The sequence below is a fragment of the Eutrigla gurnardus genome (assembly GCF_963514095.1).
Source record: "Eutrigla gurnardus genome assembly, chromosome: 6".
NCBI lineage: Eukaryota > Metazoa > Chordata > Actinopteri > Perciformes > Triglidae > Eutrigla > Eutrigla gurnardus.
This window is the reverse complement of record NC_139920.1, coordinates 26,370,873-26,397,745: the sequence shown is the minus strand read 5'-3', so window position 1 is coordinate 26,397,745 and position 26,873 is coordinate 26,370,873. Positions and strand designations below refer to the sequence as shown.

The 26,873-nt window shown below is 43.6% G+C and overlaps 2 protein-coding genes across 2 annotated transcripts in view; both read left to right on the top strand.

Moving 5' to 3' along the window:
• Nucleotides 1-2,202: 2,202 nt before the first annotated feature.
• On the top strand, nt 2,203-7,625 carry use1 (unconventional SNARE in the ER 1 homolog). The gene is made up of 8 exons (XM_084011918.1): nt 2,203-2,336; nt 3,172-3,221; nt 3,318-3,396; nt 3,587-3,739; nt 3,975-3,990; nt 4,112-4,142; nt 4,310-4,472; nt 4,926-7,625. Exons 1-8 carry the CDS (start codon nt 2,238-2,240, stop codon nt 5,106-5,108), a joined length of 774 nt encoding a protein of 257 aa, XP_083868044.1. The 5' UTR covers nt 2,203-2,237; the 3' UTR covers nt 5,109-7,625.
• A 15,536-nt stretch (nt 7,626-23,161) lies between these two features.
• Nucleotides 23,162-26,873, top strand: part of insrb (insulin receptor b) — a 75,006-nt gene continuing 71,294 nt past the window's right edge. Inside the window, exon 1 of the mRNA XM_084011232.1 lies at nt 23,162-24,513. Coding sequence (XP_083867358.1) covers nt 24,420-24,513 — 94 coding nt within the window. The 5' untranslated portion in view covers nt 23,162-24,419. The remainder of the gene's footprint in view (nt 24,514-26,873) is intronic.

Below are 26,873 nucleotides of genomic sequence, written 5' to 3'. Positions count from 1 at the left end.
CATGGTGACTGTTGGAAAGGTGCCTCTTCACAACAGCTGCAAAGGACAACATCGTCTTTCCAAACCAACCCAGATAGGAAGTCATTGCCTCACGTAGCAAAGGGAAATGGGAGCAGCACACGCCACTTTTTTTCCCCTTTTGACACAACAAAAACACAAACCCAGCTATGATGCAACAAGCCGTGCCACGATGTCTTCAAAGCTCCAAGTCCTTGAACTCGCTTTCCCCTTTTCTGAAAATGAACTTGGCTTCACTCTGCTGTTTCCTATACCTGCCATTCAAAGTAAACGATAATGAGCAAGTTCTGCCGAAGCACAGGTTTTTGGCCAACTTTATTTGAAACGTAATACTAATGTTCCTCTCTGACTGCTGTTGAATGATGTCTGTTAGTTTGTCTGGATTATGAGGAAGATGTTCTGATGTGTAATGTGTAACAGAGAGTGTGTGGTTGGGACTGAATGACGTGAACTGTAATGGTTATTAGTATTAACATGACAATACAGAAAGTGATGCTTGTATCTGCCGTTGTGTGTTCATGAACTCTAAATGAATCTCTTCCAACAAGGTTTACAGACGCACTCAACACAACACATTCATAAATTATTTTTAATTTAATTAACGTGCTTAAATTTGTAGATTTAGACAAAAGAGCAGCACCCGAGTGTTCAGTCTTGCAGATTTTATGACTTCTCATGTGGGGGGATTTGCTTTGCTCGGCCACACAGGAAATCCTTTGTTCATTGAAGTAACACAAATTCTGTTATTGAAAAGGTTAAACAGTTACCGGTAAGTTGAATCAAAAGAAAGAACCACAGAATGAAAGTCTTTGTTGTTTTGAAGATTTTCATCCATTTAATCTGATGATCAAGAGTTTCCCATCTAAAACATGGTTACAACTAACGTCACTGTTTTTCTTTGGGAAAAAAAAGAAAAAGAGTAATAGTTATTTTACTTTGATTAAAACTCAGGATTGACTGTTTAAATATTGAATTTTAGGAGTTTGTTCCAGATTTAAAAAAAATACTATAGTCATGGAATCATAACCACGTTTGCCTCTTTGTACGAAGTGATGCTCAGATTTTTCAAAATCCCATTACAGCACGACATTGTCTATGGAAGATGGACTCGTACAAGACAATCCACCGCTGTGGAATTTGTGTAGCGACGGGTAAACAAAGCTGAAACAAATGTGCCAAGAACCAGGAGAAATGTTGGGATGCACACAAGCCCCTCAGGATCAACAGGTATGCCTTATTAATTGAGGGGTTTTTTTTAAAATTATGTTCTTAGTTTTAATTGTTGATATATAATAACATGGGGTCAGTGGAATCTATTGACTAATAAAAATGATGCAGGTGTAACAAAGCTCATATAACGCTGTCAGTCAGAAACATAGTTTCTGTTATAATTTATAATATATTTTTTTCAGTACCAAATACCTCCGAATTAATTAAAGAAATATGTCACCTATGTAACAGTGTATACAAAAAAATGGATACATAATCCAAAATGCATGAAGTTAACAGTACATAACAGTGGAATCAGTTTTTTTTTATTATTATTATTAATTTCCTTTGTCAACCAGGTGATTCTTTTTCTTCTATTTGTATTGAACAATGCAATATATCAGAATACATATGCGAATACAAAAAATATATATAATCAACATAAATGAAAAAATAAGAAACAAGATATGCCTTTACAAATATTTCTTGTAAATGTATTAGACTTTAGAGTATCTTCTTAAATTGTGAAAATAATTATAACCCTAACTAAAGGAGGACTTACTTTTACTCCACTTTAATATGATTATTCTGATGGGTAATTATGTCACAAATGATGAGTGGAAATTATCCACATTAAAAATAAATCAATAAACTATGCAGCTCTCATATCAACCAATAAATGAGTAACACAGGCAAAATAAGCAAAAATAAATTGTATTTGTCATTTTGAAAAGGCTTATTATACACCCATGAAAACGTTTTTTGGTTTATTAACCTTAAAATATGTTTAACTTTATTGTAACTTTATTAACGTATATCCATATTTCACTGAGAATCCTATTAAATGTTAAAACACAGGATAAACCCGTTGGATTATATATATCAGGGGGAAAATCCCTGGATAAATTGTGAATAACGCTGGTTGGGCACTCCACCGCGACGCTCCCTACACGTCATCACCTCTGAGCCGTTTGACGTCGTAACTCTGCGACGGTGCGTCAGCTTCAAACATGGCTTCTAGGTTAGAAATCAATTTTATCAGGTTATTGTCCCGCTGTGAATCTATAGCGTCGGAGAAACGAGGAGAAGCTGAATGGAGGTTAGAAAAGGTAAGGCGACGTGAAAGCGGAAGTGGTCGTAGCTTCCAGCGCTGACCTTGGACCAGCTGAAGTTAGCATGACTGTTGTTGTTGTTAGCTGCTGCAGCTGAGTTAGCCACGTCGTCACTGACAAGCCCGACAGGATTTATAGTTTTATTTTCAGTGCCGTTCACCTTTAACGACATTTAGCTAGCGTTGACAGTCGACTTGAACGTTGTTTGCTAACGACGCTAATTTAGCTTCCTGTGTTAATAGCAGCTAACAGCTACGGTTTTATCACACAGTGCTTATGAACCGTAAACCACATTAAAGTCACATTTACAGTTAAAATAACGGTCCTGACCCCCAGCTCCAGCTTCATATTCCCACTTTAACACACTTTATCGGGAACGCATCGTCAACATAACCGCGATAAATCCCACATTCCTGAAAGAGATGCTGCTCAGGTTTTGTTGAAAATGTTTTTTTTATTATATTTTGTAGTTATTTTGAAGGATGCAAATGTTTTGGTGCTGTTGAAATGTGTTGCTTTTACAAGGATTTCACACTATTTATATACAATCACACAAACTGCAGTCTTTAGAATGACCATGAAGTCAAAACCTCCTAAAAACATTTACAAAAACAAGGATTTAATCATCATTTATTCTCATTTTTCTATTCTATTATTGAAATAGTTGACAGCCATGATTACCGTCTCCATGGGGTTTTTTTTAACAGGAAGAGTGGTTTTAGGTCTTCAGAGCAAAACAACAGCAAAAGGCATCAAAGATCATCTCCGTTCCCAGCTCGATACTCGTCCAAATGTCCATATTCTCACTGTCTGTGTGTTTTCTGTCCCGCAGTATGTTGGTGCCCTGGAGGAGATGCTAGTGGCTCTGAGGAAAAGCCTGAGGTAACGTCTCTCTTGGCTCTCATGACTCTTTGATTTGACGTTTTATTGCTAATTTGTAACACAAGTGAATTACAACGTCTGTGTGTTTTTTTGCAGCAAACCCACAGCAGAAATACTGACTGAATATTCAAGAAAGGTAGATTTTCTGAAAGGACTTCTCGAGGCAGAGAAACTGGTCAGTGGCTTTGTTTTTCTTTATTTTACAATTTTTAAGATTATTGACATTTCTGTTCTGTTTTTTTTCCTATGTATCTCTGCCATCATAACTCTACATCCCAAAAACTTAAAACCATGAAACAAACAGTTCCTGTTTTTTATTGTGTTTTATTGCTCTGATCTCATGCTTCCTCTGTCCTCATTCACAGTCTTCACCAACAGAAAAGGCTTTGGCTAATCAGTTCCTCGCCCCCGGACGTACACCCACGATAGCCAATGAGAGGATGCCGGCCTCTAAAACGGTGCACATGCAGACGAAGGCCCGGTGCACCGGAGAGATGAGGGACGAGCTGCTCGGCACGGTAGGAGGAGATCTCCTCTTCTACACTGAGAGTTACACACTTTATTTAACGCTGCATTGTGTTGCTCACTGCTGATTCCACCTCCAGCTACTAGTCTATTCACAATGAGGTTACCATTTTAAAATCTGGACCTTTATAGCCCCGAGGATGGACTGTATTTTAGAGATCTAGAGAATAAATAATAAAGTCTCCTTTCTGTCGAATTTGAACATTTTCTTCTTTTGTGTCATTCCAGGGGCTGTCAGGCAAAGGTAAGAGTTTATGTTTCTTTTTTTAATTCAATTTAATGTTAACTGGAAATAAGTAATATTTAAACATGCTGTCATTTGAGTGATATTTTAGAAAGATGACATTCTTCTTTCCTCTCTGTAGGCATTTCGGAAACAGACTTGCGAAACAGAAGGTAAACCTGAAAATATTCTTTCTTGTCTCAAAGAACTACCATTCATTATTTATGTATATTTATATGTATTTATACAACAGACAGTCGCTGCTTCTGAACAGTTCTGGGATCTGTTAATCACAAATCAGCCTACAGTCAAATAAAATCCGCTGTCCGACTGTGTGCAGAGGTGTTCCTCTGGATGAGCGTCAGTCCGCTGCAGAGCTGGAGGCCGTCCTGAACCACCACCACAACCTGCAGGAGAAGCTTGCTGAGGACATGCTCAACCTGGCCCGAAACCTGAAGAACAACACGCTGGCGGCACAGAACATCATCAAACAGGACAACCAGGTAACGCCATAGACGCCTAACTTTAATGTGGTCATATGTCTCACCCCGTCTGTTCAACAGAGACGGGGGTAGATTAGAATCGTTTACTCCATGCCACATATTTGTGATGTGGAGTGAATGTGCAGACGTTACTTTTCTGCTTAAATAAAGACAGTAATTATGTCAGACTGTGGTAAGACGTTAAGGCAAGAGGAGACGGAGGCATGTGACTGTCTCTTGCTTTAATAATTACCCAACCATTATGCAGAGATGAGCAAATTAACTTAATTAATTAACAGACCGAGCAATGTTTGAATTTTTGTCTTTATATCCTGATGCCACACGTCTAAGCTGATTCTGACCACAAGTGGGCAGTATAAGACAAATAACCAATAAACTCACTACATAAAAAAAGTATTTTCTGAATAAGAAAGCCGAGGTAAATCATCCACCGAGTGTTCCTTCCCCTCCCAGACTCTCAGCCAGTCCATGCGCCAGGCAGACATGAACTTCGAGAAGCTGAAGACGGAGTCGGAGCGGCTGGAGCAGCACACCAAGAAGTCCGTCAACTGGCTGCTGTGGCTGATGCTCATCCTGGTCTCCTTCACCTTCATCAGCATGATCCTCTTCATCAGAATCTTCCCCAGGCTCCGATGATGAGCGCCTGCGATCCCGAACTCTTAGTCCTCCATCCTCCTGTGTTGACAGAGCAGTAGCTACGCAGGCCTCATAGATCTACACCGCTGCTCTGTGTGTGTGTGTGTGTGTGTGTGAGATACAGATCAGTAGTGGTCAAAACCAAAACAACTCGGCTTGAACTGAAACATTTGCACTTTTGAAAAAAAAAGAAATTCTTCCTCTAAACGGGCTGATGGAAGTTAAACGTGGTTTGAGGCGTCGCTATTCCTTTTTTTTTTTCTAAGCGGGACAGAACTTGAATGGAGATGAAGAGCTTGTGGTTGGATGGTTTGTGGCGAGCAGCAGCGTAAGTCTTAATACCCAGACAGCAGGGACTGAGCCTTAATTGTTTGAATCCCTCATCAGGTATGTTTAATACATGTATGTACGTAAGCTGAATCATCTTTTGTAGAAACTTTTCTTTTTCACCAGGCATACATCTTAGAGAGTTCCCAAACCGTCCGCCATCTACTGTACAGCATCCACACATCAACACTAAATGAAATTAAATGTCTATAAGTGATCAACAGCTAAAACTTAGAATAGGAAACACTTAACTCCCCCTATTTGGCATTTAGAAGTCGGTTTGATAGATAGATGTAAACGTTGATATAATGCTTATGAATTGGGGAATAAGTAAAGCGTTTTATTAAAATAACATTGTTGGAAATTGCTGCAACAAATCCAAGCATCAGTTTAATTGTTTAATCTTCCAAGTTAAGATTTGGAGACGTTCGATGTGCCGTCAGATATTTACTTCACCACGCCTCATATGTCCAATATCCTCAGTCCTGTTAGTTGTTTATGAGTCCGTGTGTTGTTGGTGGTTGAGTCCATAAATGTCCATCAGGTGATGATGTGTTTTATCTGGGTGATGACTGCTGATGTTGATGAAGTAATATTTTGTTCTCATTAAAATGACCGTTAACCCCCCGTATCACATATCACTCAGGCTGTTTGTTACAAGCAAACTATGAAGGTAAATTATTAAAATCCCAGTTGCACCCTGTGATGTTGGAAACGTCTGATGCAGTGCCTCCATGTGGCCACCGTGTGTCAGTCACGTGCTTCATGCGTGAGCAGATACACGGCCTCCGTGACCCCGATGGCCTGATGAAGCCATGGATTCTAAATTAACCCCGCTACTCATTTAGAAGTGATCTGTGGACCGAAGAGTGGCTAAATAAAAGCCGTCGGCCACAGAAAAAGCCCACCACAGCCATGTGTGGCTTCTGGCTAATCTGTGCATTTGTCAGCTTTTGTTCCTCCTTCATTTAGCCTGATGACATTTGGTGGGGATGGCTGCTAGGAAACTGCTGTTTTTCATGTGAACAAACAGTGAAAAAGCCTTCGTGGAGGTTAACATTCCTGCTGCGTTGTCTGTCTGACTCCCGTCTGACGACTGTGGAGCTGACTAGCTTGTCTAGGCTTGCAGCCCCGCCGCTGGCCCTTCCTCTCGCTCCCCCCTCTCCCCGGCTGCTGCCCCTCCTTTACGGCCGAGGCCCGGCCAGCCGTGTATTTTAGGATCCCTGGGGGGTGTTTTGCCTGCTGGAAGCCGAGGTATGCAGGCCACCAGGAGACCAAATGAGGTTGTGTCACTGCGGCGGGATCATCATCCCTCAGTTAAATCACAGCTGTTTGCGCCTCCATTCTCAGGCCTCATGCTAATGCTCCGGCTGTGTGATCGGCTCTCGGAGACTGCAGCTACAGTACATGACTTCATCAGCGCTGTGGTTTCCCCCGCGTTCATTACGGCCGTATTATCCCGTTAGCTTAAAGAGACCGTTTCGTCTTAGTTTCCTACGCCGACTCCAGAGTCTGGGACGTGTTAAGAACCAGTTCCTATCGTCAGCAAATGCCTCCAGATCTGTGGGGCTCATTAATGGCACTTTTTAACCTCTGACCTCGGAAACCTGAATGGGTTCCTTCCTGCACTCCTTTCCCACCGGGACACCCTGAAAATAGGGTTTGGCGCTCTGTTGTAAATGGAGCTTTAGAATTAATTAGGTACCCGTGTATAATAAGACCCTTTACAAAGACACAGCCAGTGGTTTTACTTGAGTGTGATGGTTACTTGTTACTCTGATAATGCACATTTTGCACACAACTTTATGATCAGTTTATAGAATTTGAGGCATTGTTGTAGATTTAAGTATCCAAACTTTCCCAACATTGAATCTAGCGAAGCAGTAAAGCATCAGAAATGATGAAACATTAATGAATAATGCAATGACATCATATAGGAGCTATTCTGCTATTCTTTTATGCTTAAGAAGAATTATGAATGCAGGGCTTTTACTCCCTTCAGTAAAATATCTCGATATATATTTCATTAGCTGTTATTAATGGTTAATTTATAATTTTCTATTGCTTTATAGATCAGTTATAAGCCATAAGTGAGAGCAACTTTTGGGTAAAGGATAAACAGCAGTGGATAAAGGGATTTTTAACAACCTGGGATTCCAAAAAAAAACAGTAAATTCTGTGATTTAATAAAGGAATCATCATCTAGGAGAAGGAAACATGGCGTGTGTGTGAGTATGTATTTAAATATGACAGAGAGCAGAGGAATTGTTGAGCGTGAGGGAACTTCCATCCCGTCTCGGCGCTGCGCTGCGGCTGTTAAACACCAACACTCCAGTCTTTTTAATTTACTTTTTGGCTGCAGCTACAGTCAGGATTTAGGTTGCCTACAGAGATGAAGGAGATTTTCCTTTCATTCTCTCTTTGTTCCATGTGCTTCCTTCAGGGAGCAAAAGGGTAAAGAGGGCTTTTCTTGACTTTTTTCTTCTTCTTCTTGCCAAAGTTTTGAATGTGCCGTAATGTTAATGACCTAATGGGAGCATAAAAGGCTGCACTTATTAAGCTTATAATGTGACTCACTATCTCGCGCAGGCATACTCTGATTCATGGAAAACAGTCCCGATCTGCTCCTGCCTTTTAACCCAGTCACTGAGGCGTGGTTTGGAACGGCACACAATGTATACGATTAACGGTGAGAGCCTCGTGAGTCAATAAGTTAACTTGGTTTTCTCTCATCGACTGGCTGCTTTTATGGTTTCATTTTCCAGTTTTTACTTCGTAGTTTCCAGTATTTCTTCACCCCCGAGTGTCTTCTGAGATCAGAGTTGCACCACTGTTGATCTCAATCTCTTAATCTCTCCTGTCTACACAGGTGCTGTGGAGGTTTTGTTTTGTTTTCACGTTGCCGTTACTGTTTCCCTGGACAGGCCCCGCCTCCCTGTGTGTGTGACTGTTTCTGTATCTCCGTCTGTCTGTCCGCGTGGTTGTGTTGTGTCTCTGGCTCTTCCTCGGTCTAATGAGGGCTCATCTCGGAGCTCCCTCCCTCACACCGACAACACTTTCTCCTCTCCTGCTGTATCGGTGACAGCTGCTGGATCCAGGTTGATCCAGATCCCAGATAAACTACGTCTGTCTGCTGTCTGTTTGGTGTGTGTGTGTCTGCACGTCTGTGTGTTTTCCCCTGACCATGCATGTATATTTATTGCACCCCAAAGACCCGGTATGTCATTCTCTGCAGCCCCCTATTGCCCCTCCATCACCCGCAGCCTAGTGTCAACATGTGGGTTAATACGCTGAAGCTTCCCATACTTGCAGCCTATTTGTCAGGCAGCGTGGTGCTGAAAGAGTCGTCAGTGAAGGGAAAAATCTCCCCGCTGGTTCCTGCTCAGCTTTTTGATGTATAGGGCCCAGGTAGCTCGGCTGCTGAGAGGCTTCATTTCTCGGTTCTTTGCTCCTTCACCTTTTTAAGGATCCGGGGTCTCCCAGGGGACAGGACTGTAGACCTGCTGGTACTACGGGAGGCTTTGTGGGTTGACACCGAGAGGAAAAGCTTGTCTGCCACTTGTCTGATCATAAGACAGCAGACTTGAAGGAATAGTTTGACATTTTGTTGCTTTATTGCCTAGAGTTTGATGCCTGGAGCCAGTTACCTTCGCTTAGTATAAAGACTGGAAACGAGGAGAAACAGCTATACTGTAGTTTAAACGTCTAAAGTTTGCAGCCCACCACTACCGACATCTCTGAAGCCCCATTTGAACACATTTTATCTCAGTTATTTCATGTAGACAAACATGTCAATTTACTATTTTACATTCTTCTCTCGTCGAGACTGAAGGAAGTTACTGCTCCAAGACTAAAAACAGTCCAGTGCATAATCTCACTATTACACTTAAGTTTTTAAAGTTCAGAAAAGAAACCAGCAACTTTATTGATAATCGATTAAACAGTTATTAATCAAGCAATATTCTCCAGCTTGCAGCTTTTCTATGCTTTATATTATGCAAAGTTTTTGTTTTGAACCATTTTGTTGGAACTTGTGATGTGCATTTATTGACTGTTAATTGATAAATAAAAAAGATGTGCTACATGAATAAATAATGAAAATGATTTGCAACCATATACTTCAGACAGAGCCATGTGAGCTTTTCCAGTCTTTATGCTAAGCTAACGGCTGCTTGCTGGAGCTTCATATTACATCAAGGGTGGCATCATCCAACTCTCAGGCAGAAGCAAATACGTGTATTCCCTTAAAATGTCCGACTGTTCCTGGTGTTGAAAACCAGAATTGGGACTGAGGTAAGAATTTGCAGGTGTCTTCCTTGTTTTTCTCAGTCTTGGGCTGAGAATCGCTGCTCAGACAGGGAGGAGTCCTTGAGGGGGGGAAAAAAAAACTGTCAAGGACTTAAAGGTGCTGTAGACAATGTGAAGCAGGAACAGCTGAGGCTTTGGGCTCCGCCTGAGGCTGGAACCCAGACTGGGATGTCTCCTGGGGGGATGAGGGGTGAGGAGCCGGGAGCTCCGTCCCTGGAATAATGTGCTGTTTAACAAAAGTGATAAGTTGGAGCCTCCTCCACGTTCTCCCCCAGGAGGCCCCCAAGATGCCACAGCAGGTTCAGGGCCCTTCCTGGAACAAGGGAGGCTCCTCAAGGTATCGGATTAGATGTGTGTGTGTGTGTGTGTGTGTGTGTGTGTGTGTGTGTGTGTGTGTGTGTGTGTGTGTGTGTGTGTGTGTGTGTGTGTGTGTGTGTGTGTGTGTGTGTGTGTGTGTTGTTGCTGAAAGGTGTGAATCCTTGGCTGAGCTGTTATTTGTGGGGATGTTTGAGACCAAGGTTCCTTTCAAGGATGGTTTCCACGTCATTCATCACATGTTTTGTCCACTCGGTCGGTATGTCAAGGCCGACCAGATGGACCTTGATTAATTACAAATACAAAACTGCTGCATTTTGGCAAAAAAAAAAAAAAATCTCCTCCAAGGTTTCCAGGAACATGTGGCTACACTGAGAACTCGCAGCCCAAACAACGATTATGATTTCAATACCAGCCGTTCTTCCTCTGCTGAAACAGGAGTATAGTTTTGTAAACGTAACATATTTAGTTGGATCATATTTCCACGTCCACGTTTTGTCCAGCAGACCTCGCTCCCCCTCTCAAATCCATCATATCCCAACCCAACCAGATCGATAGAGATGCTGCTTGTTGGGTTGTCGGTCTAACTCCAGTTCTTTTGTACTTAACTATTGATTCTTTCCTCTCTGCCTTGTTAAATGACTGGATGTCTCCGAGGGGGGAGACGGGCTGGAGGATGCTTACAATAGTGAGCGTCTTCAGCTGTAGAGAAGGTCTAATGAAAGAGCTTGTGATCTCCTGGAAACCAGTGGGACAAAAACTCCATGTGTGGGAATACGGAGTGGATGTTTTTTTTGCTGCAAAAAAATGTAAATAGATAAAATAGAAGAAGACTGAGTCAGAATCAGTTTTGCACAACAGTGGAGTAACGTATCACCACATTCAGAGGAGGAACAATGTGCATTAGATATCAGTTAAGCCTCAGTTCAGTCAGGATTCTGAGGCAGGAACGCGTTGCTTTATATTTACTTTTTGGTATATTTTCTTACAGATACTGATATTTTATTCTCTCTCATTTTCTTATTTACATTTATCATAAAATGTTACCTCTGAATAAAAGATCACAGCACCAGGGAGAAGCTTGTGAGAAACCTTGACCTGCCGTCGTTATGTTTGAGATCAAGTGTTGGAGGTTTTTTTTTATTTAGTAGCTCAGAGACATTTCAGCTAAACCATGCAGCATGTCAGTGGGATCGAAAATGTCTTTTTTTGTGCTTTTTATTGTGTGGCGGTTCACTTTCCTGTGATTGACGCTGGCAAATTAAAGCTTTGATCTGTTGTCTGAACAGGAGACATGGCAAGGAAAAATACTGGCAGAGCTATTGATCGTGTTCAGGGATGCTCGAATAACAACTATCCTTATCAGCCGAACAACAGGAAATCCACATGAGTACGGTCAGAAGCTTCCTTGTAAGGGTGTGTAATGGCAGTATTGGGATTAGAATTATTGTTCTCATATTTTCTTTTGACAGTATAACAAGATTACAGATGGTATCTAGCAAACTTCTGCTTTTGTTGGCAGAATTGGTGGATTTGGAGCCCATGCTGGTTTTCTTGCGTGGACTCGTCTTTTCAGTGCAGTAAACATATTTTCAGTGGGGGGGGGGGGGGGGGGGGTGAGGTCAGGACTTTGGGAAAAGCACTCCAAAAGCCTGACTTTTAGCTTGATTTAGTCAACCCCCAAATCATCCACCTGCATCTAAGTTTTTGTCCTGAAGCACTCTGAGGTAATCTGCCTTCCTCGTTAATTCACCAAGCAGCAAAAACAGCCCCCGGAGCCTGATACCACCACCACCTCCACCACCACCTCCAGCACCGCCATGCTTGACAGTTGCTATAGTGTTCTCAGGGTTGAATGCCTCACCCTTCCTCCTCACAAATACCTCCTGTCCTCGTGGCCAAATAGCTCCTTCTTTGTTCCATCTGATAACAGAACTAACCCCCAGAAGGTTTTTAGGCTCGAGACCAAAAGATGGAAATATCCCAACAACTATAAGATGGATTGCCTTGAAATTGTGACACACGTCCTAGATGACTTATTATTACTCTGGTTTTCTTTCACACCATTGAAAGAGTCCTCAGTTATTTCCCGGATGATGATCTTGGGACCTGAAGCTGATTTTAGACGACCACAAGTGTCATTTCCTGTCACTTTCTCAGATTTGCACTGAGCTCTTTGGGTTTTTATTATGATGGCTGTGGTTATATTGGGCGCAGTCAAACAAGCTGTTGTTAATCATCATCACTTACAGGAAGTTAAGTATTTATAATATATAGAGGTGATATTTATTTGTATATATTATTTTACGTACAACAAAAGAAACGTCATTCTGTCACAGCAAAAGGAAAACCATCCCTGACAAATGCATGTCAACTTTTGACCTCTGACACAAACAATTTAAACTGAGTACACACACCACTTCATAAATGCAGGGACATGTCCTGCTGATACAGTAACAGCATGTTCCCTATCATCACCTGTCTAATCTTAGCCTGCATGCTTGATGGGATTGGTTATTTTTGCACACGCTCTGAATATTTATGTCCTAATTTGGGCTATTTTTCTCTCATGTTTTCAAACTGGGGGTTATTTATAGTGACTAGATACACTGTACTCTCACGCAGCGGGCCTCTTTCTGGCATGCGATCATCACACACACACACACACACACACACACACACACACACACACACACACACACACACACACACACACACACACTTGCACTCCGTCAAGTAAATTTCATTACATTACAATAATTCCAGCTTGCGTAAGTCCAAAGCAACCGTTTGTTTGTTGACTCCCGGACCCCTCGCTGAACTTCTACACTCGTCCTGCTTCCCTGATCCCGAACTTCCCCATCCTTCTCTTGTGAGAACACAAACAAACGCTGTTTTTATTATTGTCAATCTGGGAAGTTTCAAGACACAACATGGCCTCCCCGGTTCCTCCCGTTCTCAGCGTCCAGGGCACTAGCCCCCCCCTCCTTCCCCTCGGGGGTCACAGAGCAGCACCGTGGTCAGTCTGGCCTGAGTCGCAGGATGTTGAAGTCGCATGCCTCAGGGCCGTGGCTGGAAATAGGACTTGGGAAGAGAGAATAGTTAAAGCCTTGATGCCTGGCTTCCCCACTTCTGCTCCTCTGGGACGGAAAAGAACAGGCCACACACACACACACACACACACACACACACACACACACACACACACACACACGCACACTCTAACCTCTCTGTCAAACAACTGACAAGAGCTCGGGGCCGGTACTTAGGCTTCATTCCACAGGGTCAATAACAATAGTTAAAGGCAGACGGAAGAGGAAACTAATCAAGGATTAGAGGGGGGTTTGCAGACGTCGGGCCAGGTTACTACCTGAGAGTTGCAGTTACTCTGTTGCTCCCCTGTAACTGATGGTGTCATGAATGCTGCAAAGTGCAGAGTTTTCTTATTTCGTCCCAGTTGATCCGTGTGTCAGTGAGAAAATACATTAATAACATTTTTACTTGACCTTTCCCCCCTGTATGGTACATCTCTGCTCTACTTGTATGGGGTTGTTGACAGCAAATACAATCGTCACGTATTTTCAAGCGATTTCCTGATCTTTTTTTAACACTCGTCAGATCATTTGGATACGGACATTTAAATCCTTAGAGTGTTGGATGTACTCATTCAGGGAGGACACAGAGGGTCATTGTCAGTTCCCCGTGTCACTGGAATCCTGGGAATCTTTGATCCCCCGCTCTGATAATCTTCATGAATGAAAGCAGTTTTATGATTCTGATTTTTAAGAATGAAGGCAAAAGACAGACCCAGTTTTTCTGGGTTTTAGGACTCATTCCTGCAACACTCTACAACGGGCTTTAAGGTCACTTCCCAAGCCGGTTGGCGGAGAGGTACGCATCGGTGTGTTTACTCACACTTCTGTTGTCCAAACACAACCCAAACGGTTATCCCCCCACTGTGGGCGCAGCGTAGCGGCCGGTGGTCGGAGATGCACTCAGCCGTGTTATCGCTTACCGGCTGGAGGCCGGGTAAAGAGTAAAGAGTCAGCGGGCACTCAGTGGCGGCGTACCAGGTAATAAAAATGTGTTTTGAGAAAAGCGCGAGTCACCGCAACCACAAGAGTACCTCGAGCGTGCGCGCCCATAACAGGGCGTCCAAAATATTCTGCTGTTTGCTGCGGCAGAATGTGAGAATAGCCGTGGACAGACGCAGAGACGCACACGTAACCGGTCGCATGATCCTCCTGCATAGATAAATATATAACAAGGTGAGGCCTGAAGTCACATTTCCACTCGCTCATGTAATTCAATGCAACTTCTCTTTCTCTATCTCGGCTTAACTTTCCATATTCTAAGAGAAACTGGCATCCACTACAGCAGCTGATAAGAAATTGAAGTTTTGTGGTTTAGTATGTAAGCACTAGAAATCGTTTACATTGTATAAGCAGGGCGCAGGGCTGCACGGTGGTGTAGTGGTTAGCACTGTCGCCTCACAGCCAGAGGGTCCTGGGTTTGATTCCCGGGTCGGGTTCGGGTTCCTTCTGTGTGGAGTTTGCATGTTCTCCCCGTGTTAGCGTGGGTTCTCTCCGGGTTCTCCGGCTTCCTCCCACAGTCCAAAGACATGCAGGATGGGGATAGGTTCATTGACTCTAAATGTCCTGTAGGTTTGAATGTGAGTGTGAATGGTTGTCTGTCTCTACATGTCGGCCCTGTGATAGACTGGCGACCTGTCCAGGGTGTACCCTGCCTTCGCCCAAGGACCCCCGTGACCCTGAATACAGGATAAGCGGCAGACAATGGATGGATTGATTAAGCGACGATATATTTTTTAACCTTCTTATCTCCTCCTTATCTAAACATACAGTTAGGAAAAGGCTCTTTTGCTGGATCTTATTGGCGTAGTTACAAATGTCAATGTGGTTTTGAATCATGGCTTCCTTACTTCCACGACAGAACCCAGAGGTTTCTAAGAACTGAGGCGTCTCCACGCACGTGTGCGTGCATGAAAGGAAGCAACAAAACGACGGCGTCCCCGTGTCTTCCTCCTCCCGGTGCGAGGGGAAGTGTGAGAGCCGTACTCCGATGTTGTGCAGCACGCACGGTCTTCCTGAGCCCTCGATACTCGAGGGGGAGCTGTGACATTGACCCGCCCTCGACCGCCCTCTGTGTTTACTGGGCCTCTCTCTCTCGCTCTCTGGATGTGTTGTTGTCGCTGTCACTCTGACAATACGTGAATAAATCTGTCACCGACACATCCTCTCAGGAAGGGCAGTTAGGTTCACGCTCGCCATGCAAAGCTCCTCCCCAGTCGCTTATCAGTGATAAAGCTAATCCTTTAGCCCTGCATATGGCCCCGTGGCCCCCTGAACCACCCATCAGTGTGAGAAAAAGAACAAATACAGGGAGTGGAGGAGGAGGGGGGGTGAGGAGAGAGGAGAGAAAACGAGGCACCGAGGTGAGGAAAGAGAGAAAAAAGGGGGGAAAGAAGAAAGTCAAAGATGGAGGTGGATTCAGACTTGAGAGCGTGAAGGAAAAAGAGCAGCTGACGGGAGCTTGTGTGCATGGAAAGAGAGGTGTGGGCAGCAGAGGTGACCTTGGCGGTCTAATCTGTTTATAGATAAGTGTGTTGTGGTCCATGTGTGGGAAAACTGGCCTCTCCGGGACGTCTTTGTGTCACCCAGGGTTAAGTGTCTTACACGGAGGTGAACTCCCAAGGACAACGCACATGACGGAGCGGGGCCGTAACGAGGGCGGAGGCCGGGTTTACTGAAGGGTCCTACAGTTCAGGACATTGTGACACAGATGGAGCTGTCTGAAAGAGGAAGTCAAACCTTTCCTCTAGAAAATAAACTGCCCGATGTCTCGCTTTATCTTCAAAGTGATCGGAGAGCTCACTGGGTCAGCGTGACATATAGCTCCGAAGGAAGTCCATGTCGGGAGGCCATGTGTTTCAAATAGTGGCTTTTGTCACGTTCACTGTAGCTGCTGTCACCCACAGACTGCAGAGAGCAACAGACAGCAGAGGGTAACAGACAGTAGAGAGCAACAGACAGCAGCAAGCAACAGACAGCAGAGAGCAACAGACAGCAGAGAGCAACAGACAGCAGCGAGCAACAGACAGCGGAGAGCAACAGACAGCAGCGAGCAACAGACAGCAGAGAGCAACAGACAGACAGCAGAGAGCAACAGACAGCAGAGAGCAACAGACAGACAGCAGAGAGCAACAGACAACAGAGAGCAACAGACAACAGAGAGCAACAGACAGCAGCAGACAGCAGAGAGCAACAGACAGACAGCAGAGAGCAACAGACAACAGAGAGCAACAGACAGCAGAGAGCAACAGACAGTTGTGTAACAGCCTCTCACCATTAGCAGCAGCTTCCTGTTGGATACAGATGGACAGATGTTAAATACATTTTTATTTTTTAAATTGTATTATTATTTTGTCCAACACTCAAACCCGAATATTCAAAGGTAAGAAGATAGGAAGATGGAGAAACAAATACATCGATTATATGGGGTGATTTTTTTTTATATATATATTTTTGGAATGGACTGACGAAGGAATCAAACGAAGCAAAATATCAGACAGTTTACAAAAAGATGTAAAAACGAATCCTTTTGTGAGGTACAGAAATAAGGAAGCAGAATTTCAAGTATGCAAATGGTGATTTTTGGCTTCCTTTTCTCTTCTGTGGGGAGATGGACGCTGGGGAAGAGAGTGGCTGATGGGTTTGTATTGGGGTGAGACCAGACAAGCATAGTGCTTCTTCCTACTACCTACAATATAAAAGTGAGCAATTAGTGAATTTCTAGTGTTTTTACAGCATCTCATCTTATCAAATGAGAGACTTTCCAGGAAACAGGTTGAAATCTCTCCTCGGCATGACTCCAGGATTACATCTGTGAAAGTTTTATACTGTGTTTTTGCTAAATTGTATTAGCTCATCATGGTAAAACAAAATCAATACATCTCAAGCCTTGAGGAGCATGAATGTGAAAGAGTGGGCAAAGCAGATAGACCTAAAAGGTGTCCTTTAAATATCTGACAATGTGCACGCATGTGTCTGAATCTGAGACTCGGGGAGCGCTGAGCTGTGGAAGAGACTCGCTGATGTACTCTGTTATTCATAAATCCCCAGCACTGCACATCAAGCTGCTTTATAGGTGGCACGGTGAACCCACGGTTACAATTTCATTAGTGGCAGACGTGATTGATCAAAGCGAGACGGCCTAACGGAGACAGACGGGCAAACTTGGAGCTCGCCGGATCAATGCGTCGACCTGAAAGGCAGCCGTTATCAACATGGATTATCAACATGAGTTGTGTGGTCTATGTGGGAGATTTATCGGATCACCGAACGCATCATAGGGCACATAATCACAGTGTTGAGCTGACCGCGGTGTTCTTTCCAAAAGCTTTAGTCTTCCTCATCAATGGCTTAGTCTGACATCTACTGTTATAGTCAGCAGCTTCCCCCCCTAATCTTCCATCGCTGTTCCCATTTCACATAAATGGTTTCACACTGGGCCGCTCGCTCCTTCACTTCACCTGAATCACTTGGATCGCCGGTTCGGGCCAATCAGCTTCACCCCCCCATTCCATTCACAAACCAGAGACGAGATAAGAGGGAATGTTTCTCTAAAGGCCGACAGTAACAACATGCTCCCAATGATGACAGTGATGTTGAGCGGGAATAGCGTTCACCATATTAAACAGCTCAGCTTAGTGTTTTAGCATGCTAACATTATGCTAATTAGCACACAACAAGAAAGGGAGTCATTAGCTGCTTGCATGGCTCATAAACCTTACAGAGTATAAATATGGTCTGATGACATAATTATGTTGTTGCTAATTGGCCATAAATAGCGTTGGACAAATTAACATTTGGAGCCGATGGTGCCGTTAGATGAAAAGTCAACCCAAGTTTATCAGATTCACCATGTGAGTAACACGAATGTCTGAACCAGGTTTAATTTAGAGATTTCAGAGAAAAAAAGTCAAGCTGCTGGTGTGATGAAAGAAAGTCAGGGGGTCATCACAGATCAGCAGGGTTCATCTTGGAAGACGAATGTTTGTCCAAAAGCTCAGGGCAATTCATCTGATAGTTGACCATTTTGGCTAAAAACTAGAAGAGATACAACAAGGTGATGAGATACATACAGCATCTTCTATATGCAAAATGAAGCATGAAAAAAAAAACATAAATAGTATTTTTAAAGTAAAATGAGACCAAAATAATCACAAATAAAGCAAAAAATTGCACCCAAAGGAATTAATAGTGTTGTGGATAAAGACAGCAGTGTATATGGTCAACGTTCATGAAGTAAAATAAACATACCTATAAAAAATATAACAAAGTCATAAATAGAAAGAATTAAATAAAAAGGAGGTGCAACGCACAAATGAAAGTGCAAGCTTCCGGTTATATTACTATAAAGAAAATGAACCTCACAATGAAAAGAGAACATAGTCCCAAAATACCAACCCCCATCCATACGCCCCCACAGCCACAGCACCTGCACAGGAGGAAACGCTGCTCGTGTTCCACACCGCAGACCTGCTACAGTCTGAGTTTCCTCATCGCAGACCTGCTACAGTCTCTTTCTACACCGCAGACCTGCTACAGTCTCAGTTTCCACAACGCAGACCTGCTACAGTCTCAGTTTCCACGTTGCAGACCTGCTACAGTCTCAGTTTCCACGTTGCAGACCTGCTACAGTCTCAGTTTCCACATGGCAGACCTGCTACAGTCTCAGTTTCCACATGGCAGACCTGCTACAGTCTCAGTTTCCACATGGCAGACCTGCTACAGTCTCAGTTTCCACGTTGCAGACCTGCTACAGTCTCAGTTTCCACATGGCAGACCTGCTACAGTCTCAGTTTCCACAACGCAGACCTGCTACAGTCTCAGTTTCCACATGGCAGACCTGCTACAGTCTCAGTTTCCACATGGCAGACCTGCTACAGTCTCAGTTTCCACAACGCAGACCTGCTACAGTCTCAGTTTCCACATGGCAGACCTGCTACAGTCTCAGTTTCCACATGGCAGACCTGCTACAGTCTCAGTTTCCACATTGCAGACCTGCTACAGTCTCAGTTTCCACACCGCAGACCTGCTACAGTCTCAGTTTCCACATCCCAGACCTGCTACACTCAGTTTCCACATCCCAGACCTGCTACAGTCTCAGTTTCCAAATCGCAGACCTGCTACAGTCTCAGTTTCCACACCGCAGACCTGCTACAGTCTCAGTTTCCACATCCCAGACCTGCTACACTCAGTTTCCACATCCCAGACCTGCTACAGTCTCAGTTTCCACAACGCAGACCTGCTACAGTCTCAGTTTCCACATGGCAGACCTGCTACAGTCTCAGTTTCCACATGGCAGACCTGCTACAGTCTCAGTTTCCACATGGCAGACCTGCAACAGTCTCAGTTTCCACAACGCAGACCTGCTACAGTCTTAGTTTCCACATCGCAGACCTGCTACAGTCTCAGTGTGATACAACATTTTGCATGCAGGATGCATCCGAACCTCATTTGCTTTATGAAACGCCCACAGGCATTTCATTGATTCTATACTGCTATTTTCTGAAAATAGAACCCCACATAACTTCCTTTTGCCACAGTTAATGCAGTGTATCACCCCATGTTTCTGTAATCTCCCCCTTTTTTGTGCAGAGGTTGCAGAGGAGCGATGTGAAGTTTCTCCACATGAGAGGAGAATAGGTGTGGACCCTCTCACGCGAATGACAACATGCCGTGCACGTGATTGTGCGATTGAGAGAGAGAATAATCAAGACAGTGAGAGGTATGCAGTTGTTTGTCTCGGCTGCAGGCTGCGGGGACCAACCAGCCGGAACAACAAGTGCTAAAAGTGTAAATCACTAACACGGGGAGCCGTTTGAAGAGGATAATCCAGGAACGCTTTGTCTGTTTAAGCTCATGACCCTCTCCTTGGACATCTCACACACATAAACACACACGGATGCCCTCATGCACACACACACACACACAGGCTGAACGGAGGTTCCTGCTTCCTGGCTCCCCAGGCAGCTAATTACTGAGCCTTCCACGCCAACAAAGGAAAGAGACACTCTCCATTCAAACATATTAATCCCTCCATTTACAGGCTGCGGCAGAGGGTTACTGCAGAGAGAATGTGAGTGGGGGGTTCTGCTGTATCTGTCTAGGAGTGTGAGGAAAAACAGACAAATTACGAAAGTAGGTGTTAATGCTACAGAAATGTATGGAGGGTGCAAATGTATGCATTTGCAATTCATTAACTTGTATGTGTGAACACCAACTGTATACTAATAAATGCTGCTTCTCTCCGAGGAGCTGTTACCTGACTGCTCAGTTGGATCAAGATATCATAAGAGTGGAGGTATTGGAGTCGGTAACAGGGAGAGAAAAGGCGGGGCAGTTCATCCCTGATGAAATCTTTCGGCGACCCCCTGTTGTGGAAGCATCCGCATTCATTATGGTTTTACTCTTTTATTCAAGTTTTGCTTGTGTGTCATTTCCAAAGGTATTCCTGAATGAAGTGTAGCAAACTCAGAGATGCTTTAGAGAGCTGCAGTCCCTTGACTTGTTTCTTATTTATATGTTCAATACCTTGTTGGACCTCAAGAGACAGAAGAGACCTTGGCGAAAAGAAATGTATGTATTTGCTCACGATGTTTAGATACTGCTTTGCCAGAAAACACTAAGGAAGATATACACTGAAACATCGAGGGCTTGAGGAACAGCTTTACAACTTACACAATTGAGTGCTGACCCTGCAGCTTTTTCTTCAACTGGCAACCATCTTTGTGTCATTCACATATCGGCATATCCTCCAGTCTGAACAAACGACCAGATATCAGGTGGAAACAGCCCAATTCTGCCCCAGAGCTTGTGATAAAAGGAGAAGTGTCAACATGTTCATGACAGGCGCTGCGGCTTTTATGATATCCACGTTTCCAGTGGAGGAGACTGCCTTTGTGAGCGGCAGAACTAGTGAAATATAAAAAAAAAAACCTACAATACTCAATTAAAAACTCCTCATTTGCAGTTATCATTTAAAGGAGTGGATCCCCCACCACCTCACGGAACCGTGAATGTGCTGACAGAATCACATTATGTTTACTTGGCATAGCCCAAAGCTCCCTACGCTGTTCTCTCTGGTCATATTTAATCCTATTTATTCACAACATTGTATCCCTTTGTCCCGGTTTGACATTTGGAGTAAGTGAATTGACTGGAGTTATTTTTAGTGCCACCTACTGAAATGAAGTCGTAGTACAACAGCGGCGGAGCTGCACAAGTGCTGCATGTGTAGACTCATAATAGCACTCTCGGTAGGTTAGTGGGATAAAATGCCATTCACTTGACTTCCTCTACACCCACCGAAAAAAGGAAAGAAATGCGGTGTTATGCGCGGCACCTGAGGGGGAAGTGGGACGGAATAAGAGAAGAGAGGCTGCATGTGTGTGTGTGTGTGCCTCCAGTTGGCGTCAGACAGCGTGACTACCACAAAGAGATCTGTTTTGACTAGATTCCACAACCCTTAGTCCTTCAGACCTGTGACATTTAATCTCACTAAGACCTCATTTACTCTGTTCACTGGGTAACAACATTCCTCAGATTAACAAGCCTGCTCCACGAGCTCCGAGCAGACCGGCGTGTACCCATCCGAGCACACAAACTGCACCCCATATGCCATAAACAAGAAGCAAATGTTCAACCCTATTCTGATCAAATTATCTTCTGTCGGTCCTGTGTTATGGTGAAAGCTGGGGCGAGATCCGGCCCCCCCCCCCCCCCCCCCCCCCCAGGCAGCCTTGGGAGGGGAAAAAACTCCCAGGTACCGTGTGCAGTTAAGTTCCCATCAGCAGGACAGGTTTCATTATAAGGATAATTGCTATGCAAATCTGAGAACTGTGTGTAGCTTCTTCGCTGCAGGCAGGTGTTTTGCTTCCCAGCTGCAGGGCCGAGGCAAGTGTGTAACGTCGACGCCGTTCTGTGACACGGAGCAATGTTGTTTTTCCCACTGAAGATGTAAAGTTGCACGTTGTTCCTGTTGTGCAATATCTTCTTATGAGGGTTGATCAACTGTCATGTGCTTGCTAGGTTCAGTGTTGACATTTGCATCATCAAACAATTGCGTCATCTTGACTTCACCTGTGGCTTTAATGAACAACGGTTTGATTTCCAAGATGCTCAGAATATGTATCACTGGATACAATTAAGCCAATTAAATCAAAGCCAAGTCTTGAAATGATTAATACATATGAGTTGATTTTGTATCCGGTTGAATGACATTAATCTGCATGTATTTTTAATGAGTCATTTAAAAAAACAAGAACAAAGATAGCAATTAATCTTGAATTTTACTTCCTCAAATGCTTTCATGATCTCATGTTCTGATTTTCTGTTAGACTATATAACATATAACATATTATTGATACTATTTCTGCCTTTCTCGCCACTGTTTGAAAATCATGAGCATATTCTAGTCCTGCTCAATGTGTTAAGTGTCCTGAGATGACTTCTGTTGTGATATGACAATATAAATAACATTTAATTGAATAACAGTAAGCCACTTAGACTCCTCATATCTGAAAATTATAATAGGAATTTTGTCAGATTCTGCAATTAATCGAAATCAGCAACATGCTGTTGTCTGCAGCCTTAAACTGTAAAATTACTGCAGGACTATTGTGGTTGTTATTTTATCCACAGTGCAATTTAGCAGGTGATTTTCCACTTGAGCATGCGCACAGACTCACGCGCGCGCGCTATCAGACAGCTCGACGTATTTATTCCCATGAACACGCGCAGCCCGTCGTATTTGACTATATTCCAGTGTAAAAAAAAAAAGAGGCGTCGATGGTGCGCGTGCGCCTCCTCCCACTCTGACAAAGAGCGCCGGTGTTTTGACACCAACGGGCAGCAGCGATCGGGCTCAGACAGTCCAGATCCGCAACCGCCGGCGGTTTTGGCTAAACGGCGCGCTCCGCTCCGGGTTTTCCCGCGGACCACGTGTGGCCCAGCTGAGGTGACTGGCAGGACTTGTTTACTGGCGGAGAGAGAGAGACTCGCAGAAAGAGGAGACGGAAAGAGGGGGAACCTGAGGGAGAGCAACCGCTGAACGGAACGAGAATCCAAGTTTTTACACTTGACTCGTCGTCTTTTTTTAACGTTTGTTTACCTCATCGTTTTTGTGACTGTCGCCCGCGCGGACACTGACTTTATCTCCGTGTAGTGTTTTGTTTTATTTTTTAAACTATCCGCGACACTGAAACCCTCGTTTGTTTTGGATTAGCTAGCTAACGTTAGCTGCCCCCCCCTCTCCCCTCCTAGCAGCTAACGTTAACGTTTATCCGAGAGAAGGAAGAAAACCAACGGGCGGCGTGGTGGCGGAGAGTTTTCTCACTTCGTAGCGTGCTGCTCAAAACGGAGCCGCTGTTGTTTTCCTCCGCGGTACACGGGGGGAAGAAGTAACGTTTACCTCCCGAGTTTCCTCCATTTCTTTGTTTTGTCGTCGTTTTTTTTTTTATGGGTGTTCATTCGTTTGCGGCGTGGTGGTCAGCGGGGGTGAGGGAGTTCAGAGGAAGGTCGCGGTAGGGAGAGAGAGAAGAAAAAAAAAAGAAAAGAAGCTGTGTATCTGCACGTTTCTCCCGCACGTAGCTGCTCGGAGGAGTTTCCTGGGATGTGCTCCAATCTTGTCTTCAAAAGAGAAGAAGAAAGGGTGAAGCTTCTGAGAGGATACCAGCGAACATAGAGACCTGTGGACCTTCAGAAGGGAGGCTGCCAACTCCACTTCGTGTATCCACACAACTTCGGCTCGTTTCTGCCGGAGAAACCGACAAGGAGGAAGCAAAAAACACACTTCTTACCGAGTGTTTTTGAAGTGGCGCGTTACAGAGAAATGAGCCCGGGGCCAGTGGACCTCCACACTAAGCCCCCGCCTTCCTCCTTGCATGTGGGGTATTAATAATAACAACAATAACACTGTTGTTTCACCGTTAAAAACAAATGAACGTGGACTGTCGCCTTCGCTTATGGAAAATGAAGATCTTCACTCGCACGTGTGTCACCAGAACCCAGGATCACGTTATTTAATGGTCCCAGTCCGCAGCGCAAACTTGGCTGGGAAGAGACTCATAAATGCGTTACTCCCCCCGGCTCACGGGGGGCAACGTTGAATCAGTTGGTGGCTGTATTGGACCTTAATTATTATTATTATTATTTTTTTTTAATCAAGAATTTGTTCAATACTTTTGATATTCCAACCATTTTTTTTTTTAAATAAACGTTTGTTTTTGTTGAGAAGCTTCAAGAGGAGAGCACAACTTTTAATCTTCAAGTCAAAATGAGACGGTGGACGCTAAAGCTGCGAGCACAACTTGTGTTTTTTATCATCGGCACCTGCATTATATGCCAGTGTGGACTAATAAACGGAGAGAGTGAGTATTTACCTTTTTCTTTTAAACGCTTATTTTTGTTTGTTTACAGTTTCCTCGTGTATTATGTGGAAGAAAGAACCATGTTATTGATTTAAGTAAATACCAACAATACAGGATGTGGTACACGTGTAAAATCTAAGAATGTATCATCATTGGAGGGTTAAAAACAACATTTTTTTTAAATATAAGACGCCATTAACATAGCAAAGAGCTCCACATAGACACATTATTAAAGAAGGAATATTGTTATGAATATTCTAAGCAAAGTTTTTTTGTCTTATGGCTGCCATGGGTGGTAAATATTGTGGGGCTAACGAAGCTCCGAAAATACTACGATTCTTCTTCTTCATTTTATCAATTAAGATTGTAATTTTAGTCACGAGGCTTCTCGCCTTCATTCTGGCGCATGCGTAAAAGTTCCATATGGGGTCTAATCAAGGGGCGAGTAATTTCGATGGTTGCGTGTGAGAAGCTGAGCGCTAATAATTGATATTCCTGCGTAAAAAAAGTATTGAGTAATATCCCCGCCCCCCCCCCGCGCGCCGTCTCTTAAAGGTACATATTTAAGCGGCCTGTGTTGGATGCGTCAGCCCCAGGGCCAGATTAGTCGCTGGGACTGGACGAGTGTGGTCCGCTGCAGCGAGTCTAAACTGGGAGTAGCAGGATTGAGCCCTGTGAGCGCAGCAAGGCCTCTCATGGCGACAGACACTCACCAAAAACAACACACAGACGCGCTCGCGCGCACGCACGTACGTACGCGCGCGCGCGACTGCTGCAGCCTGGATGTAAACAAATTAGCCGCCGACGCTAAGAAGTTTCTTTATAGTTTGGCGGATTAGCCTACATTTGCTCTTTAGCAGATCGCAGTAAACGTATGAAGGTCTCCCTCACTGGCGGATAGCTTCTCTGTTGTTGTTGTTGTTGTGTTTTTTTTTATCAATGAATTATGTTTTTGATCGTAGCGAGTAAAACACAAACGGAGCCTCGACGCTTTGCCAGAGAGAGGCAGAGCCGGAGATAACGATCACGTTTTATAACGCCTCAATAATAACAGCCGAATGAACACGTGACGTTTGTTGTTTTGAAATTGATGCGTTTGTTTTTATTCAAACGGTCATAGAACGGAGGAAACGCATTAAAAACATTTTGTGTTTTTATTGGCATAAACGTTTATCTATAATCTTACTATGAAAGATCTTTATAGGATGAATGGGATTTTAAACTTTTAAGCTATAAACACCAGATTGACCCGAGTTATAGAAAAACACTGACTTGAAATATATTTTTCAGTTGTAAAATTGACTGAATTGTATGGTTAAATCTTCATATATTATTAAATTGGTTAAATTGACATTGTGGGGGAGAATCGAATAAGAAGAAGTAAAAACAACCTTGTTAATTTAAGTGTTTATACTGCATTGCAGTCGAGCATGTGGTAACGTATTGGTGTTATCTCAGTTTGATAGACTGTCTCAATTGAAAACATGTCCATTGTAGATAAAAGAATAGCTGTAATACAAATGCAGGGGAATTAATTAAAGCACACTTTACTGGTTTATTAGTGGTTTAACCTTTGGCCTACATTTGTGCTTTTGAGATTTTTGCTTGGTGTTTTTTAGATGATGTGTTGCCCAAGTCCACAAAGTGTCAGTACATGAACTCTGTGCATGTGGATAGAGCAAGTGAGACATTACACCAGTTTGCAATTAGGGGAAACGATAGCTTAATAAAACCATTAATAAAATAGTGTTTGTTTGGAGCTCATATTTAATTTTGTTTGTTATTTTTGAACATTGTGGCGGTTGAAACTTTGTTTGTGTTGCTTTTAAAATGGTCTCAGTGGCCAGGTTCAAAGGAAATGTTCTGGCTACTTTACACAGGTCATGTATGCAAGACAGAACAGAGGCCCCTGAAAGGGGGTCTTTTGAGACATGGCTGTTGGTATCCCTCCTCTTTCTTCTCTCTCTCTCTCTCTCTCTCTCTCTCTCTCTCTCTCTCTCTCTCTCTCTTGAGGAGTGAGCGTCCTTATCATTGGCCTTTTCAGGTTCCTGATTTACTTAATTCCTTGGGAAGTGACCATATTTGGAACTCTTGAGATGTTTACGCCTAAAATACTTAAAATATTTCATTCTGAATCAACACGCTTCCTGACATCTCTGCCTCAGTCATGGGAAAGAGGAAGCCGTATAGATATTTAACCCACGCTCTGCGGCCGACATCTGCTTAATGCTCTGTGGAGAATTTAATAATAAAGCGTTTGTTGTGAGTTGATTTTGATTGGGGCTGATTCAGTCTGTCATAAGTTATCGTCCGTTTTTTTCTGAAGTAAGGAGCTGTCTCCTGGTCTAACTCGCGAAAAA